Source organism: Hyperoodon ampullatus, assembly GCF_949752795.1.
Source record: "Hyperoodon ampullatus genome assembly, chromosome: 2".
In the NCBI taxonomy this organism is placed as follows: Eukaryota; Metazoa; Chordata; class Mammalia; order Artiodactyla; family Ziphiidae; genus Hyperoodon; species Hyperoodon ampullatus.
In genome coordinates, this window is record NC_136915.1 from 38474926 (window position 1) to 38493965 (window position 19040).

General features: G+C 39.1%; 1 protein-coding gene across 1 annotated transcript in view; it reads right to left on the minus strand.

Moving 5' to 3' along the window:
• The window catches only part of ZSWIM5 (zinc finger SWIM-type containing 5), a gene marked incomplete at both ends in the record, with an annotated part of 255304 nt that extends 236800 nt beyond the window's left edge, over positions 1 to 18504 (minus strand). Inside the window, one exon of the mRNA XM_079698739.1 lies at positions 17907 to 18504. Within this exon, the coding sequence (XP_079554865.1) occupies positions 17907 to 18504 (598 nt within the window). The remainder of the gene's footprint in view (positions 1 to 17906) is intronic.
• Between the last annotated feature and the right edge of the window lie 536 nt (positions 18505 to 19040).

Consider the following 19040-nt stretch of genomic DNA (forward strand, 5'->3'; position numbering starts at 1 on the left):
GCTGGGAAAACTGGACAGGGACATGCAAAAGTATGAGATTAGAACACTCCCTAACACCATACACAAAAATAAGCTCAAAATGGATTAAAGACCTAAATGTAAGGCCAGACACTATCAAACTCTTAGAGTAAAACATAGGCAGAACACTCTATGACATAAATCACAGCAAGATCCTTTTTGACCCAGCTCTTAGAGAAATGGAAATAAAAACAAAAATAAACAAATGGGACCTAATGAAACCTAAAAGCTTTTGCACAGCAAAGGAAACCATAAACAAGACCGAAAGACAACCCTCTGAATGGGAGAAAATCTTTGCAAATGAAGCAACTGACAAAGGATTACTCTCCAAAATTTACAAGCAGCTCATGCAGCTCAATAACAAAAAAACAAACAACCCAATCCAAAATGGGCAGAGGACCTATATAGACATTTCTCCAAAGAAGATATACAGATTGCCAACAAACACATGAAAGAATGTTCAACATCATTAATCATTAGAGAAATGTAAATCAAAACTACAATGAGATATCATCTCACACCAGTCAGAATGGCCATCATCAAAAAATCTAGAAACAATAAATGCTGGAGAGGATGTGGAGAAAAGGGAACACTCTTGCACTGCTGGTAGGAATGTGAATTGGTACAGCCACTATGGAGAACAGTATGGAGGTTCCTTAAAAAACTACAAATAGGGCCTCCCTGGTGGCGCAGTGGTTGAGAGTCCGCCTGCTGATGCAGGGGATACGGGTTCGTGCCCCGGTCTGGGAGGATCCCATATGCCGCGGAGCGGCTGGGCCCGTGAGCCATGGCCGCTGAGCCTGCGCATCCGGAGCCTGTGCTCCGCAACGGGAGAGGCCACAACAGTGAGAGGCCCGCGTACCGCAAAAAAAAAAAAAAAAAAAAAAAAAAAAAAAAAAAAAAAAAAAAAAACTACAAATAGAACTACCATATGACCCAGCAATCCCATTACTGGGCAAATACCCTGAGAAAACCATAATTCAAAAAGACTCACGTACCAAAATGTTCATTGCAGCTCTATTTACCATAGCCAGGAGGTGGAAACAACCGAAGTGTCTATCATCGGATGAATGGATAAAGATGTGGCACATATATACAATGGAATATTACTCAGCCATAAAAAGAAATGAAATTGAGTTATTTGTAGTGAGGTGGATAGACCAGAGTCTGTCATACAGAGTGAAGTAGGTGAGAAAGAGAAAGACAAATACTGTATGCTAACACATATATATGGAATCTAAGAAAAAAACAATGTCATGAAGAACCTAGGGGTAAGACAGGGATAAAGACACAGACCTACTAGAGAATGGACTTGAGGATATGGGGAGGGGAAAGGGTAAGCTGTGACAAAGTGAGAGAGTGGCATGGACATATATACACTACCAAACGTAAAATAGATAGGTAGTGGGAAGCAGCCGCATAGCACAGGGAGATCAGCTCGGTGCTTTGTGACCACCTAGAGGGGTGGGATAGGGAGGGTGGGAGGGAGGGAGACGCAAGAGGGAAGAGATATGGGAACATATGTATATGTATAACTGATTCACTTTGTTATAAAGCAGAAACTAACACACCATTGTAAAGCAATTACACTCCAATAAAGATGTAATAATTAATTAATTAATTAATTAATTAATTAATAATTTTAAAATGATAAAAAATAAAAAGGACAAAGGATAGGGACCTCCCTGGTGGTGCAGTGGTTAAGAATCCACTACTAATGCAGGGAACACAGGTTCAAGCCCTGGTCCGGGAAGATCCCACATGCCACGGAGCAACTAAGCCCGTGTGCCACAACTACTGAGCTCACGTGCCACAACTACTGAAGCCCACACGCCTATAGCCCATGCTCTGCAACAAGAGAAGCCACCGCAATGAGAAGCCCGCGCACCGCAACAAAGAGCAGCCCGTGCTCGCCGCAACTAGAGAAAGCCCGTGCACAGCAACAAAGACCCAACAGAGCCAAAAATAAATTAATAAAATAAATAAATTTATTTTTTAAAATTACTCAAATAAATAAATAAATAAATAAAAAGAACAAAGGATAGATATTAGTGGTTTTCCTAATAGCAAATGCAGTGCTGCTAAGATTAATGACTTTTTCATATAACTCTTTCCTATAACCACTCTATCCATTTTTTTCAATTTGACCCACAAGTTCCAAATCTGGTTTGGAAAAAGCTAGTGTATAAATCAATCAATAGAGCAATTCAATCAACATCTACTAAGCATATTCCATGTAAATCACTGTGCTAAGTACTATGGAATAATGGATCCCAAACATTTAAACCTGGAGAGCTTGTCAAAGAAACAGATTCCTGAGCCCCATTCCAATTTTAGTCAACTAGAAATTACAAGGGTGGAGCCCCAGAATGTATTTTACCAAAGTTCCTCAAGTGATGTGATTAAAATAAAGCAGCACTGTTGGGAATCACTATTATGAAAATCATAGAAATTAAAAAGATAATGGTTTCAATTCATTTCCACAAAGACCTCTTAAAAGTCCATTATGAATTCTACTAGGTATTGTGCTGGATGCTGAATGTATTGTAGGATACAGTCCTTGCCCTACAAGTGCTTACAGACTGGAAGAGAAAATCATACCTAATAATAAATAATTATAACACAAGCTGAAAGTAGAAAGTGCTGTCTGTCCCCTAACTAAAATGTATGCTCCATGAGAGCGGGAACTCTGTTTTATTCACTGCCATATCTCCAAGCGTCTAGACAAGAGCCTAACACATAATATGTACTTAAAAAACAATTGCTGAATAATGCATAGGACTAAACTGGAAGGTTTAATTTCAACTAAGTAGATAAGGAAAAGGCACTTTTAAGAACAGATGTATAGACCGTTAAGAGGCAGGGAAGGTTAAAACAAAGAGAATTAATATTCATAGTACTACCCTACAATGTGTAAGAAATTCCAAGTTGACTTTGAATACATTATCTCATTTAACTATGATATAAACATTCTGAGATGGTACTGTGTCTCCATTTTAGAGATAAAGAAACTGAGGCACAGAAGGGTTAAGTAACTTGTCATCCAAGGTTACACAGCTAGAAAGTAGCAGAACTGAAATTTGAACCCCAGTCTCTAATAATAAGGCTTAGGAATTTAGACCTCATTTCCTAAGAAAAAGAAGGTCTTTGAAGTTTTTTTTTCCTATTTGGAATATTTGCTTTTTTAATAACAGCTTTATTGTGATGTAATTCATATATCACAAAACTCACTCTTTTAAAGTGTACAATTCAGTGGTATTTAGTATATTCACAGATTTGTGCAATCATCACCATTATCTAATATTAGAACATTTCATCACCCAAAAAGGAAACCCCATACCCATTAGCAATTACTTTCCCTACCGCCAGGTCCTGAAAACCACGAATCTACTTTCTGTCTTTAGGATTTGCCTATTCTGGACATTTCATATAAACTGAATCATATGACATGTAGCCTTTTGTAAAACTTTTTTCTTGTGGTAAAATATAAACAAGATGTACTCTTTACCCATTTTAAGCATACAGTTCAGTGGCATTAAGTACATTCACACTGCTGTGCAACCGTCACCATTATCCATCTCTAGAACTTTTTTTTTTAATAAATTTATTTATTTTATTTTATTTATTTTTGGCTGCGTTGGGTCTTCGTTGCTGCGCACAGGCTTTCTCTAGTTGCGGCGAGCAGGGGCTACTCTTCGTTGCGGTGTGCGGACTTCTCATTGCGGTGTCTTCTCTTGTTGCGAAGCACGGGCTCTAGGTGCGCGGGCTTCAGTAGTTGTGGCACGCGGGCTCAGTAGTTGTGGCTCACGGGCTCTAGAACGCAGGCTCAGAAGTTTTGGCACATGGGCTTAGCTGCTCCGCAGCATGTGGGATCTTCCCGGACCAGGGATCAAACTTGTGTCCCCTGCATTGACAGGAGGATTCTTAACCACTGCACCACCAGGGAAGTCCCTAGAACTTTTTCATTATCCCATAATAAAACTCTGTGTACCCCTTAAATAATAACTTTCCATTCCCCTCTCCCCCCAGCCTCTGGTAACCTCTATTTTACTTTCTGTCTCTTATGAATTTGCCTATTTTAGGTAGCTCATATAAGTGGAATCATATAATTTTTGACCTTTTGTGTCTGGCTTACTTCACTTAGCATAATGTCCTCAAGGTTCATCCATGTTGTACCATGTATCAGAATTTCCTTCCTTTTTAAGGCTGAATAATAGTAAATTGTATGTATATACTAAATTTTGTCTATCCATTCATCTGTCGTTGGACACTTGGGTTGCTTGCGCCTTTTGGCAATTGTGACTACTGCTGCTATAATGTGGGTGTACAAATATCTGTTCGAGTTCCTGCTTTCAATTCTTTTGGCCACAGACCCAGAAGTGGAATTGCTGGATCCAATAATTTTACGTTTAGTTTTTTGAGGCACTACCATAACATTTTCCACAGAAGCTGCACCATTTTATATGCCCATTAGTGATGCACAAGGGTTCCAATTTCTCCATATCCTTACCAACACTTGTTATTTTCTGGGGTTTTTTTCTTTATAACAGTCATCCTAATGGATATGAAGTGATATCCCATTGTGGTTTTTTGCACTTTCCTAATGATTAGTGAGTGATGTTGAGCATCTTTTCACGTGCTTATTGGCCATTTGCATACCTTCTTTGTAGAAGTGTTTATTGAAGTCCTTTGACCATTTTTTAATCAGGTTGTTTGCTTTTTGTTGTTGAGTTGTAGGAGTTCTTTACATATTCTGAACATTAATCCCTTATCAGACATATTCATTTTGAGTGGCTATTAGGTATCCATTTAGAAATATCTAGCAGGCAAATATACATGCTGATCTTGAATTCAAGAGGGAGAAACAACGATGTACACTTAACAGTCATAGTATTTGCACAGTGACATTTATAAAGTACTTTCATGTATATTAGTTTCTTTAGAATCTCACAAAAATCCTAACACTTGTACAGATGAGAAATCTCAGGCAGATCTCCAGACTACAATATCCCAAGATTAAGCTTATTTGGAAGTGCTTCAGGGATCAAAGGGAAGAAGCTGGCCAAGCTGCCTGAGTTTTGGGCCCCATCCCAATTCCCAAAACATCTCAAATTTTTCTGCTGTAAAAACTGGAATATCATGTAAGATTTCATTTGAAAATAAGTAGAGTTGCTTGAAACAAATTTGAAACCATTACATTATATGATACTAACTTATGTTCTTTTTTTGTGTGTGTGCGGTACGCGGGCCTCTCACTGTTGTGGCCTCTCCCGTTGCAAAGCACAGGCTCCGGACGCGCAGGCTCAGTGGCCATGGCTCATGGGCCCAGCCGCTCCGCGGCATGTGGGATCTTCCCAGACCGGGGCACGAACCCGTGTCCGCTGCATTGGCAGGCGGACTCTCAACCACTGCGCCACCAGGGAAGCCCCTAACTTATGTTCTTAAAATAGTTATTGAAGCTGTAGAAATAAATAAGATTGCTTAATTAGAAAACTTGGGGCAAGAAGATAATCCTACTTTTGTGGGGTAAGAGAATAAAGAAGGAAGGTAGAAGGAAAACCAGAATGGTGAAGTAAAACAAAAATCTAGCAAGAAACATTTCAACAGGAAGGTTCAGAAGACTACAGAAAGTGCTATACAGAGGTCATGAAGGATGAGGACTGGAAAAAGGATACCATGTCTGGCAATCATGAGGTCATTGGTGACCTTTAAGAGATCAATTTTAATACAGTGAGTGAAAGCAGAAGTCAGACTGAAAAGGCTTCAGAGGTGGCAAGAAGGTTAAAGAAGGAAAGGTAACAAATATGGAATACTCTCAACAATTTTCATACAAGAATAATAGTGAATGAATATTTACATAATACCTGATAAGTGCTAGGCCCTGTTCTAAATACTTAACATGTTAATTAATTTATAGTCAAAACAATTCTTTTTGAGTATAAAACAAATGGACCATCATTCTGGTCCATTTATAGTTGAGGAAACTGAGACATAGTGAGGAGCCAGAATTCTGAGGCTACCTGCTGCATAGTCCCTGCATATATGTGATAATATATAATATAATCACATATATATCATATGTCATATTATATAATATATAATATGTAATAATACAACATATAGTAGATAAATGCAAATATACATGACAGTAAAGAGTACAATAATATTGAGAGTATAATCTATAAAAAACTGAATCACTGTGTTGTACACCTGAAACAACATAAAATTCTAAATCATCTATACTTTAATTAAAAATAAAAATAATATAATATTGAGTGAGAGAAGAGATTAGCAAAAGTATTTTTTCAGAAGAACCATAACATGGGGAAGGATTTTATACCACTAACATCAATGTATGTTGGTGATGCTTGACAGTCATGTCCGTTTACCAGGTGTTGACAGACTTAAGCAAAATAAAAACAGGCTGACTTCCTGAATGTATTAATGTGGCAGGCTTCCATTCAATAAAACCATGAATGAATAGGAAAAGATGTAACTATCTCCAAAGGCTTTCAAAGGCATAATACATTCTCCTGTTGCTTACAGAATGCAAGATAATGAATGGATGGATGGACCAAAATCTATTTTACTGATTAGCTCTATCATATACTTGTACCTTAAAAAAGCAACAATTTTTTTAAAAAAAGAAAAAAAGGATCCTATGAAGATATAACAAAGTTATTCTAAAGACAGAAATCTATAAAATTTATTCTGAAAAAAAAAATATCTGGCAGTATTTTTGTCATCTTCCTGCCTGCCAATGTTACCCCTTTGAATCAACTATGGGCTAGAGTATTATAGGGCAGAGAAATGCCAATATAGAAAGAATTTCATGAAGGGTCAATCTAACTTGTAAGCAATAAATAGTGTTTTCAATCTAATATTGCAATATTAGACATAATTTTTAAATATCTTATAATTAGAATATTAAAATAGAACAATTTATCCAGCTGTCCTCATTTCTCCAATCACTTTCTACCCTTTGCCTCCACAGTAACTACCTCTATTATTACAGAACACTGTGTTAAGTGCTATTTTAACGTGTATCCTATACTAAACTGTATACTCCTTTAATTTATATTCTATTTTGCACAGAATAGTTAAAAATGTTAAATATAAGTTTTATAAATGAATGGAGTAATGAACAAACATGAATAAAATTATATGTTGGCATTACATTTATATAAGTGTCTTTTGATGGTAAGAATTTATACACTTTTGCATAAGACCTTTCCAAAACACAGCACACATTTTAAGTAGTAAGAGAATAATTTTCCTTGAGATCCATTAATAAACCTAAAGATAGATAAAAGAAAATAGACTGAAGTAGAAAAGAAAGTTGATGTAGTCCATAGCATTTGTGTAATAAATATTACACAATGTTTTGACTGCCTACGATAAGTTTTAAAACACTGACAACACTAATAGAGGTGATCATTTTTCTAGAACAGTGTTTTCAAACCTTGGCTGCACATAAAACAACCTAGGAACTTTTTTTAAATTCTGAAGTTCAGTCCTCATTCTCAACAGATTCTTATTTAATTAATTCGGGGTGAGTCTTTGGCACTATTTTTTTTTAAATCTCCCCAGGTGATTTTAATGTGAAGCCAAGATTGGAACCCACCACTCTTTCCTTTAAAATCAATTTGTGAGGCATAATTTACATTCAATAAAATATACCAATTTTAAGTATACAATTAAGTTTTGACAAATGAATACAGCCATGTAACCACTACCATAATCACAACATAGAACATTTCCATTACCCAAAAAAGTTTCCTCATGCCCCACTGATTTACTTTCTGTCACTATAGCTTAAGGCTTTCTAAAATTTCATGTATATGGAATTGTATTGTATGTTTTCTTTTTGGTCTGGCTTCTTTTATTTAGCATAATGCTTTTAAGAATCATCCATGTTTTAGGCCATCAGTTTGTTCTTTTTTATTGCTGAATAGTATTCCACTATATGCATATACAACAATTTCTTTATCTATTCACCCATTTCATAGACATATGGGTTGTTTCCAGTTTAGGGCTATTCTGAATAAGGCTGTTCTGAATATTCAAGTACAAATCTTTATATGAACATATGTTTTCATTTCTTTAAAGTAAATACCTAGGAATAGGTTGCTGAATCTTATGGTTAAGTGTATGATTAACTTTATAAGAAACTGTTTTCTGGGAATTCCCTGGTGGCGCAGTGGTTAAGAATCCGCCTGCCAATGCAAGGGACACGGGTTCAATCCCTGCTCCAGGAAGATCCCACATGCCACAGAGTAACTAAGCCCTTGCGCCACAACTACTGAGCCTCCACTCTAGAGCCTGTGAGCCACAACTACTGAAGCTCACGCACCTAGAGCCAGTGCTCCGCAACAAGAGAAGCCACCGCAATGGCCTGCACACCGCAACAGTGAGTAGCCCCTGCTTGCTGCAACCAGAGAAAAGCCCGCGCACAGCAACAAAGACCCAACGCAGCCAAATAATAAAATAAATAAATTTTTTTTAAAAAAGAAAGAAACTTTTCACAGTGGCTATATCATTTTGCATTTCCACAAGCAATGTAAGAGAGTTCTAGCTGCTCCACATCCTTGTCAGTACTTGGTAGTGTCAGTCTTTTATTTTACACATTCTAGTGTGTGTATAGTATTTCCCTAAGGACTAAATAAATATAAAAACAACTGTTCTTAAGGTAAGAAAACCACTAGGGAGAGGGTACTTCATCTTTTGATTCAACAATGTATTTTTAAAGAAGGTAACTATGTTATACTGCCTTGCTTACCACATGCATCACTCCATTATAATGAGAAAGAAGCAAAGGACCAAAAAAGCTTTTCAAAAGCAGGTTCCAGAGAATTTCTTAGGGTCAAGTACCCACTCAGTTTACAACTTCCCACCTACATACAGATGGCGACATAACGCAGTTCTAGAAGCATAGGCTTCAGTGCCCAACTTGGGTTTGTATTCTAAGGTAGGGAAAAACAAAGTATTTTGGAATGATTTCCACCCAAAATAAGTAAACAATTATTTACTGAGCTTTACACAAAACAAGTGGCTAAATGTTCAATGAATGAACCAAGAACTAGTTAATAATAACCTTCGGGCTTCCCTGGTGGCGCAGTGGTTGAAAGTCCGCCTGCCAATGCAGGGGACACAGGTTCGCGCCCTGGTCCAGGAAGATCCTACATGCCGCGGAGCAGCTGGGCCCGTGAGCCATGGCCACTGGGCCTGCGCGTCCGGAGCCTGTGCTCCGCAATGGGGAGAGGCCACAACAGTGAGAGGCCCACGTACCGCCAAAAAAAAAAAAAAAAAAGTATATATATATATATATATATATAATAATAACCTTCAATGGTATTTTTTAATCTATATGTTTTAAAAATCAAAAACATGCAGAAATTACATCTTTATTTTATTTCTATATCTTGCCAGTATATCTCCTAGGCTCCAGTTACATATAAATCAAGGAAGAGAGATTTCCATACTACATAAATATTTTTTAAATTATACAACAGTTTACTCATTCATTCAATAAGCATGTACTGAGTACCAATTTACAGCATATCACATTATACATTCTAAGAGGGAGGACAATATTTCTCAATACTGAGAACCAAAAATTAATCAGTTGGCTACATGTGATTATGAAAAGTATCAGAGTAATTTAGCATATGATAATATAATGCTAAAGCTAATGTTAAAATGAGTGTGATTTCCTTGGCATACCAGCTCCATGACAGGCTAAAAGTGGCCAAGAAGCATGCTGCCTATATGAGGGAAGAAATAAGCCTATAAATAAACCACAAGGTAGAAAATTCACATGAAAGTAATCTGGAATGGACTGCAGTCTATTTCTAATATCAAACACAATTCCGAATCATATTAACTTGGGGTTTGTAAAAAGGTTAAGACATGGTTCATATGCTTTCAGAGTTACCTATTTCTTTTTTTTATCTTTATTTTATTTCTTTACAAATTAAAGATGCATTGAAAAATAAACCAATAAAGAGAAATAAGAGGTCCAGAGCAGGGGCATCCCAGGCTGGGAGCAGGTGAGCCTGGCCACCATCAAGGCTAGCCCTTGTCCTGTCCTAGCCAGTTCGGGCTGGAAGATAACTGTCAGCCACTCTGTCAATACCAAAGCCCAGGCAGGAGAGACCTGCTCCAGGCACCTCTGCCTCTCTCCTCAAGAACCTCCAGCTTGGAGAAGCAGTGTTTCCAGTAGGAGCTCAGAGTGGGAAATGGGCTGGCTCTGTGAGGTATTGCAAGTTGATGATCAGACTCCCTACAGAAACATTCAGTGTTGGGGCCTCTCCAGCTGGAAAGAAGGCTGGTATCTCTCCCAGATCTTAATTTATTTTGTAACTCAGTTCCCAGACTTATTCATCTCTGACAATGCATTTCTATCCATGGGGTGATCACCAGTCATTGCAGGAGAGAGAAAGAAGAGTGGAAGCAGAGAGGGAAAGCTAATCAACCACTCTGATGTTGCTGCTGACTTCCAGGCCCAAGAAGGACTGATCATTTTTCTCTCCACCACTTATGGTCTATACCCCAGCTCTTGTGCATGTGTACGTTTTACCCCTAATATAGGAAGCTGCTGCTAACAGAGAGCTAAATTAGCAGGCCCTCCCCCTGTATTAATCCTGGGATCCCCACTCCTTCCTGCCTGCCCCTCTCTTCTTGAAGGCTGGTCCAAAGGGGGCACATAAAATTGCCAGGGTCTGAGTGCCTCCAAATTCCCCAACACCAAATCACATAAAGTGAACTGAGAAACTACATGCATTACCACAGGAAAAGCAAGATAAAGTGATGGGATTAGGGGCACCTTCCATCAGTAGGACATGACAGAGTGGTAGGATACTTCAGCCCAGAAAAGAAAGTATCTCCTTAAACTTCCCCCTCCCCGCAAAGAGACTGAGGTCAGCTTACATGACTTACAAGATATGCAACTGTCCAGATTTCTCTGCTCTCCTGGGGTACTTTCTGGAAGCTGGCCTAGGACCCTATTCTGTTTACCCACTTGCTCTAGCTCAGTAGCTGCCGAACTTCCTTGTACGTATGACAGAGAAAGTCCATACAAGGTGCCCCCCAGCTCAGGCTCTTGTTTTCCACCAGGATGAGCTTGTACAGCATCTCCAGCTTGTTCTCCTGTTTCTCCATGATAAGCTTCAAGCACTGTGATCTCTATGCCCTTAAGCTATCAGCGAGGTCTCATACCTTCTTGTACAGTGGATTATGCAGAACTGGCAGAACACTCAAGCCACTGGTGATCTGACTATAGGAGGAGATGCTGAAGAGGCTCTGGACAACTGAGGGTTACGTATTTCTATACACGAGTTATAAATGGTATGCATGAAAAGAATCCCACAGTAATCTGTTCATCCATGCATGTATATCCTGAGTGCTATATTGCACAGTCATCATTTTTTATAAAGAAGGATGACAGGTTTAACCTTTAAATGACCACTTATTTGTCAAAAAGTCCCACATGTATTAAAAATATTAAATAATCAATCTGCAAATTGAATCAATTAAATTGAAATAATGCTTACCTAATAAAGTGAATGTGGTGATTTCTAATTTAAGCTATATCCAACATATAAAAGTTTAAAATTCACATGAAACTCTGTTATGCAACAAAAAACAAGCATGAGATGCTGTTATGAGTTGAATTGTGTCCTCCAAAATTGGTATGTTGAAGTCCTAACCCCCAGTACCTCAGAACGTGACGTATTTTTTGGAAATAGGGTCGTTGCACATGTAATTAGGTAAAACGAGCTCATACTGGAGCAGTGTAGGCCCCCTAATCCAATAATCCATGTCCTTATAAAATGGCCATGTGAAGACAGAGATACATAAGAAGAACGCCTGTGACAAAGAAGGCAGAGATTGGAGTTATGCAGTTGTATACCAAGGAATGCCAAAGACTCCTGGCAAACCACCAGAAGCTAGCAAGAGGCAAGGAAGGATTTCCCTATTGGTTTCAGAGGGAGCATGACCCTGCCGATACCCTGATTTCAGACTTCCAGCCTCCAGAACTGTGAGACAGTAAATTTCTGTTGTTTTAAGCCACCCAGTTTGTGGCAGTTTGTTACAGCAGCCATAGGAAACTAATACAGCATTTTCAGTATTTCTCTTATACATTAATTTACTGACATATTAATGTCTTGATTTTTAAAAATTATTTTCTAAAATAATACAGTAAATGTGACTTTTTGGGGTATAGCGCTATACATTTTAACACGTGTGTGTATACATATAGCCATCAACCATAAGATACTGACGGTTAATGTCTTGATTTTTTTTTAATATTTGTTTGATTTATTTATTTATTTATTTATTTACTTACTTACTTACTTACTTATCTGGCTGCACCGGGTCTTAGTTTCAGCACGTGGGACTTTTAGTTGTGGCATGCGGATCTTCTTAGTTGTGGCATGCGGGATCTTTAGTTGTGGCATGTGGGACCTAGTTCCCTGACCAGGGATCGAACCTAGGCCCCCTGCATTGGGAACACAGAGTCTTAGTCACTGGACCACCAGGGAAGTCTCAGTGTCTTGATTTTTAATAGTCATTACAGAAACAAGAGCAAAGAAATTGTTTCACGTAGGCTTAAGTAAATTTCCAGGCCTTTCACTTCAAAATTTAGACTTTGTATTCACACTTCAATAATATATTTTTTTAATTCCTAAAATAAAGATAACCTCTAAAAGTCCACTATCTTTAGTTTATTCATTATCTTTAAAATCTAAAGCTCTATTCCTTGAGAAAGTCACTTTCAATAAGAATTCATCTGAAGTTTTGAAGAAACTGATAAATCACCATTCTTCACATAAAACAGACAGTCAACATAAAAGATACACACTGTTGCAACCTTCATACCACTTACTGTTATCAGCTTATTATATGTGCAAGTATGGAGTTTTCCCCATGTCTTCTAACACTGCATTCATTATAAAAATTCATGTCTCTCTCTCTTAGTTTTAGAATACTGAGAAGTCTGTTTTTAAACTTCTAAACATTCACTATTCAACAAACTTTTTTTACCAAAGTATACTTAATTTACAATGTTATGTTAGTTTCAAGTGTACAGCAAAGCAATTCAGTTATACACACAAACATATATATTCTTTTTCATATTCTCTTCCATTATAGGTTATTACAAGATATTGTATATAGTTCCCTGTGCTATACAGGAGGTCCTCGTTGTCTACCTACTTTATATACAGTAGTCTGTATATGTTAACCCCAAACTCCTAATTTATCTCTCCCCTCCACCCCCACTATCCCTTTTGGTAACCGTAAGTTTGTTTTCTATGTCTGTGAGTCTATTTCGGTTTTGTAAATAAGTTCATTTGTATCATTTTTTCAGATTCCACATATAAGTGAAATCATATGATATTGTCTTTCTCTGTCTGACTTCACTTAGTATGATAATCTCTAGGTCCATCCATGTTGCTGCAAATGGCATTATTTCATTCTTTTTTATGGCTGAGTAATATTCCATTGTATATATGTACCACATCTTTATTCATTCCTCTGTCAATGGACATTTAGGTTGCTTCCATGTCTTGGCTATTGTAAAAGGTGCTGCTATGGACACTGGGGGCATGTATCTTTTCATATTAGAGTTCTCTCTGGATATATGCCCAGGAGTGGGATTGCTGGATCATATGGCAGCTCTATTTTTAGTTTTTTAAGGAACCTCCATACTGTTCTCCATAGTGACTGCACCAATTTACATTCCCACCAACAGTGTAAGAGGGTCCCTTTCTCTTCAGAGCCTCTCTAGCATTTATTATTTGTAGACTTTTTAATTATGGCCATTCTGACTGGTGTGAGGTGATACCTCATTGTAGCTTTCATTTGCATTTCTCTAATAATTACAGATATTGAGCATCTTTTCATGTGCCTGTTGGCCATCTGTATGTCTTCTTTGGAGAAATGTTTGTTTAGGTCTTCTGCCCATTTTTTGACTGGGCTTTTTGTTTTTTTGATATTAAGCTGTACGAGCTGTTTGTATATTTTGGAAATTAACAAACATTTACTAAATATTAAGATGTGTGTGTGAGGCACTGTGGTGGAGGAGGAAGGAGAGAATTCATTGATCAAAAAAAATAAAAGAGCAATGTGATTTTAAAACTTGGTAAGTTTCTACTCTAAAAAATGTTACCACTTATCCCTTAAAGGTATGCAGCTGCTTTCCCTGCTGGAATATCTCACATATAAGTAAGTCATTTTTCCCCACATGGAAATTTTGTTATGATTTTATATCTATTCTAACTTACACACAATGCTATAAAGCTTTTTAGATGAGGATATCTTTTGTTCCCCTAAATAATAGAGAGTAAAAACAAATTACATATAAAAATCAATATCTGTAATACTTGTTACTGCTGCATTTCACAAAAGTTTGTACTATAGAAAAATTTCATAGATGTTTATTGATAATATATACATGCTCATAATTATAAACTTACTAGTTAACGTTTAAGCTATGGATAACTTCCTGAAATGGACCTTTTTATTATTATCGACTTTGTAATTACACTTCTTCCACATAAAGTAGTACTTAGCATTGTAGCTCTAGTCTTGAAGACTATCCACATACAAATTATGTGTTTATTAGAAAACATGTAGGCTAAAAATATGGGGCTCAACTGTCAGAATCTATGGTAATTTCTGGATATTTATATAATTAAGATATACCAGCACTGAAGGACCCTGTATGCCTTTATCCAATTTTTGAAAATCTAAATATTCAAATAAATATAATATTTCTGCATACAAGAGAAAAACTGTTAATGCTTCTTTTCCCTCAATCAATTCAGATTTCCCTGAGAAGACACAAACCTCCTTTAAGTTTTACCAAACACAGAGAATTCCATTTAAAATATGATGGATAGCAAAAAAGGGTCAACATCTTTAAATTATTAGTAAATTATAGTTGTACCATTCTTATACCATCTGCAGATTCCTGAGTAAGTATTTTCCCAAGGTTTATACTACCACTATTTCCATGGGCTTCTTAAACAGGTTAAAAATGCAGATGCTTAAAACACCTGAACTCTATTACCCTCATACTGATATCAGAAAAGTCTATTCACAGAGCTTCAAACTTACAGACGTCCATGAAAACACTAATTTACAATATTCCCCTTTTAAAAGGAACAATACTTCTGATTCAGTACTGTCATGGAAAAGAAATGTATCCTTTGAGCATAACAACCTAGTCCTCCCATTTGCTTGCATCAAGCTGGGAAAGTTTTAGTTCTGATACAAAATCTGATGTTTTCTACAGAGCATTTGCTTTTCAACCAGTCCATGACTCCCTATTACCAGATTCCATGTGGAAAGTAATCAGAAGTTACCGAATTTAATATACCTACACTTTGTACAAGTTTTTGTTGTTGTCTAATTTTTTTCCTTCAAATTTTTTATTCTGTGTTGTGCTGTTTTATTTTTAAATTTATTTATTTATTTTAAGGTATTCTTGTTTTCCTTATTTAAATCCCCTTATGAATCTTTTCTTTAAAAGATGTTGTTATAGAAATACCCTAACATCCCTTCCTTCCTAAAGTATCAGCCTTTAGTAACTTCCCAATTCTGAGGTTACAACTATGGCTTGGACACAGTAAGGAAATATGTAGAATTTTTATTAATACCACTGAGTAATTATATTGAGTTTGAAGTGAAGTTATAAAGTGAAGAACATGATTACCATCTTGCTACATACAAATCACTTTTTCACTCATCTCTTGGCAATACTTTTATAAAACCTATCATCTAGATTAAGTCACATACTCACATTTTAGGTTTAAGAGATGAGGGATGGGTCTCTAACTTTACATATTAAAAGATGGTTCATGCCAAGATACAGAACTCAGAAAGATAGAGAATGGAATATCCTTCTCTTCCACACTTACTAGCATAAATTAAAGTCAGAAAAATAAAGATTACACAGCTCATGGTTCTCAAATAGCACTACTTAAAAGTGATTAATTCATTCTCATACCTTCATCTATGAAATCCAAAGTAAGAATCAGAAAATATGCTTAAATATGTCCTTTCTCCAGTCCCTAAAACTATCATACAAGAGCTCATCACCCTAATAAGCATGCCAACTATCTTATTATAAAAGAAAAATATCTGATTTAAACATGACCTGGATCACCCACAAAATGTGATTTCATTTGTAACTTGACATTATAGTCACTTTCAAAATATATACCTCTTTAAAACTCTTCCTCTCTCTCATCTGCCCCCTCAAAGTTTGAAAATTCTTTCAAACCCAATAATTCTTACTATAAAATGACCACTTAAATTGACACTTTTCAATTCAAAATATTTTAAACAAGAATCTTAAAAGTTAACTGATAGAAACTCATACAAAGAATAAGGTCTACAGACGAATAAAGAAACGCCTATATTCATTTGTATGTTTTCAGTATTGAAGCTGTACACCTTAATTATCTGATTATTCAATTAATTATTTCAAAAATACACACAAACACACAAAGGACTAGCCTCAAATAAACAAAACTTTCTCAACTCACTGTCACTATATTCTGACACAGGATAAATTTAGATAAATTTACACTTCACATTTGCAAAACAAATTGTGGTATATGTTGTTTTAAAAAGAAACAGAGTTCAGTGACTCTCAATAATCAGAAGTAGACTACCTTATATGAAACACCACAATGTACTACTCTTAAAATGAAAAGAAAATTTCAAATATGTCAGTTTTACCTGGGGAGAAGACAGCTAGATGTCTAGAGTTCCTGTGTATGTGTGTTCCTGTGCTTGTTTAATTCTAAAAACAACATCTCTCCAACTCCTTTCAAAAATCAATATTTTTTCAATAAATATGAGCATATGCTGTACAATAAAACGCATAAAGATAAGATGCACTTCCAAAATGCTATAACAGTCCAAATAGAAAAAAAAAATCAGTGTTTTAATTTCCCACATAGCAAGTCAATGTTAAACAATGTCATTTTTCCCCCTTTCTTCCTAACCATTCCACAAATCAGGACTACTGTATTTGTATATTTAATAAGATGAACAAACTGACTAGAAGCTCTGGAGGAGTACAAGAGAAAGAAATTCTTTTCATTTTCACACAAACAAAAAGATAAAACAAAAGCAAATTTGAAGACTTGTTAAATGAGAAGCATTTGAAAAACCCAATGTGACCAGCTTTTGATTTACCCCAGTCTGACAAGGAAGATAGACCCCACCCCCACTCCAGATTGTGCCTTTTTTTTTCCTTGGGTGGGAGTGTGGAAAAGAGAAGCTGTCACATTTCCATCTTCGGTTATTGTTAAGTCCACAGCCTAGATTCCCAAGTATCACTGGTCCAGGGGGGGAAATATTAAAGCAGGTAATTAAAATTGTCTGAAATGCACAGTATTTTGTTGATTTTTTCCATTTTTAAAGTTAATTATACCCAGCTTCAATCTGCGAAGACTAGATTGACAGCCTGTCCCTCAAACATTCCCTGCAAGACCGCTTGCTCCAGATTCACTAACAATTCTCTCCTCTCTAAACTTAAATTAGAAAAACGCATTTCAGAAATTATTACATCCAGAAAGCCATACCTCCCCATCCTTCTTGCCTTGGCCTGGGGTGTAGAACGAAGAGTAAAAAAGAGATCTATTCAATCTTCAAACAAAAAGAAAAGCGGGTACAGGGCTGGTGGAGGAAAGAGCAGCAGTGGACCTGAACGAAACGTTAAGAAAAGTTTTTTATGTGACTAGTTTGTCCTTTCACGGGAGAACAGGAGTTGGGCAGAAAGCCGGGGTCTTGGCCCAGGGCTTGTGCAAAGAGAAGGCACCTGCGGAAGAGGAAGCCGGGGACCCGAGAGGAGTCAAGCGAGCACCTACCGACTTGCAGCACATTCTCCACGGAGCCGCTGTCCAGCAGACGGATGCCCCGGCGGAACGGCAGCCCCTCGCCACCACCGCCGCCGGCGGCTCCTGCCCCTGAGCCCAGTCCGGGGGACGCCCCCGCCGCGGCGGCCCCGGGGGCGGAGCCGGCCGGAGCGGCGGCCCCGGGGGGTGGTGGCGGCCCCTCTTCGGCCGGCGAAGCCCCCGCGGCGCCGCCAGCCGAGCCGGCGCCAGGGCCGCCGCGGTACTGGAAGCTGGAGTACATGCAGATCTCCCGCTCATTCCGCGGAAAGGACCAGTAGACGATGCGGCGCTGCACGGGCTCCGGGATCCGCTCGAAGCGCTCCTCCACCCGCTCGTACGCCCACTTTTCCGCAACCGTCTTGGCGGCACAGTCCAGTAAGGACTCGGGCTGCAGGTGGGGGCGGGCCCCCAGGGGCAGGCAGCTGCCGCCGACGCCCCCCACCCCGCCGCCGGCCGCCCCGGGCGAACCGCGAGGGTGGTGAGCCTGCGGACTGGGCCACGAGCACAGGCGCTTGGCCGGAGAGACCGGCGGTGGAGAGAGCAGCTCCTCTCGCTCACCTCCTTCCGCCATTGCTGGGGACTGACTGACTGACTGAGGCGGAGGCAGCGGCGGCAGCGGCGGCTGCACCGGCTGCGGCGGAGACCCTGGCCACGGCCACGCGCCCCGCGCAAGCGCCCAGCTGCGGCGCCGGGGTGGGGGCGGGGGGGGCGGGGCGAGCAAACCCGCGAGCCTGCCGGCCTGAGTGTGGAGCCTAGGCCGGTCCGGTGCGCGCGCCGCGAGGGCCGACGGGGGCGGACTGAGGAAGAGAGAGAGGCGGCGCGCGCCGTCCGGGCCGCCGCGAGCGCGAGGAGGGACGGGAGCGAGCGCGGGCCGGCGGCGCGCTCCAGGCGCAGACGGCCCAGAACGCGCACCGAACGCTCGCCCCGGGCCGACCTCCACCTAGAGGCCAGCCAAGGGCGAGGAGCGCCGGACCCTCGCCAGCTCGCTCACCTCCAACCCACCTGCGGCCTGGAGGGAGAGGAGTGGACTGTGCGGCCAAGTGCAACGGCCGGGCGCGAGCCACGCGAGGAGCCGCCGCGAAGTGCTCGGCTTGCGGAGCGGAGGAA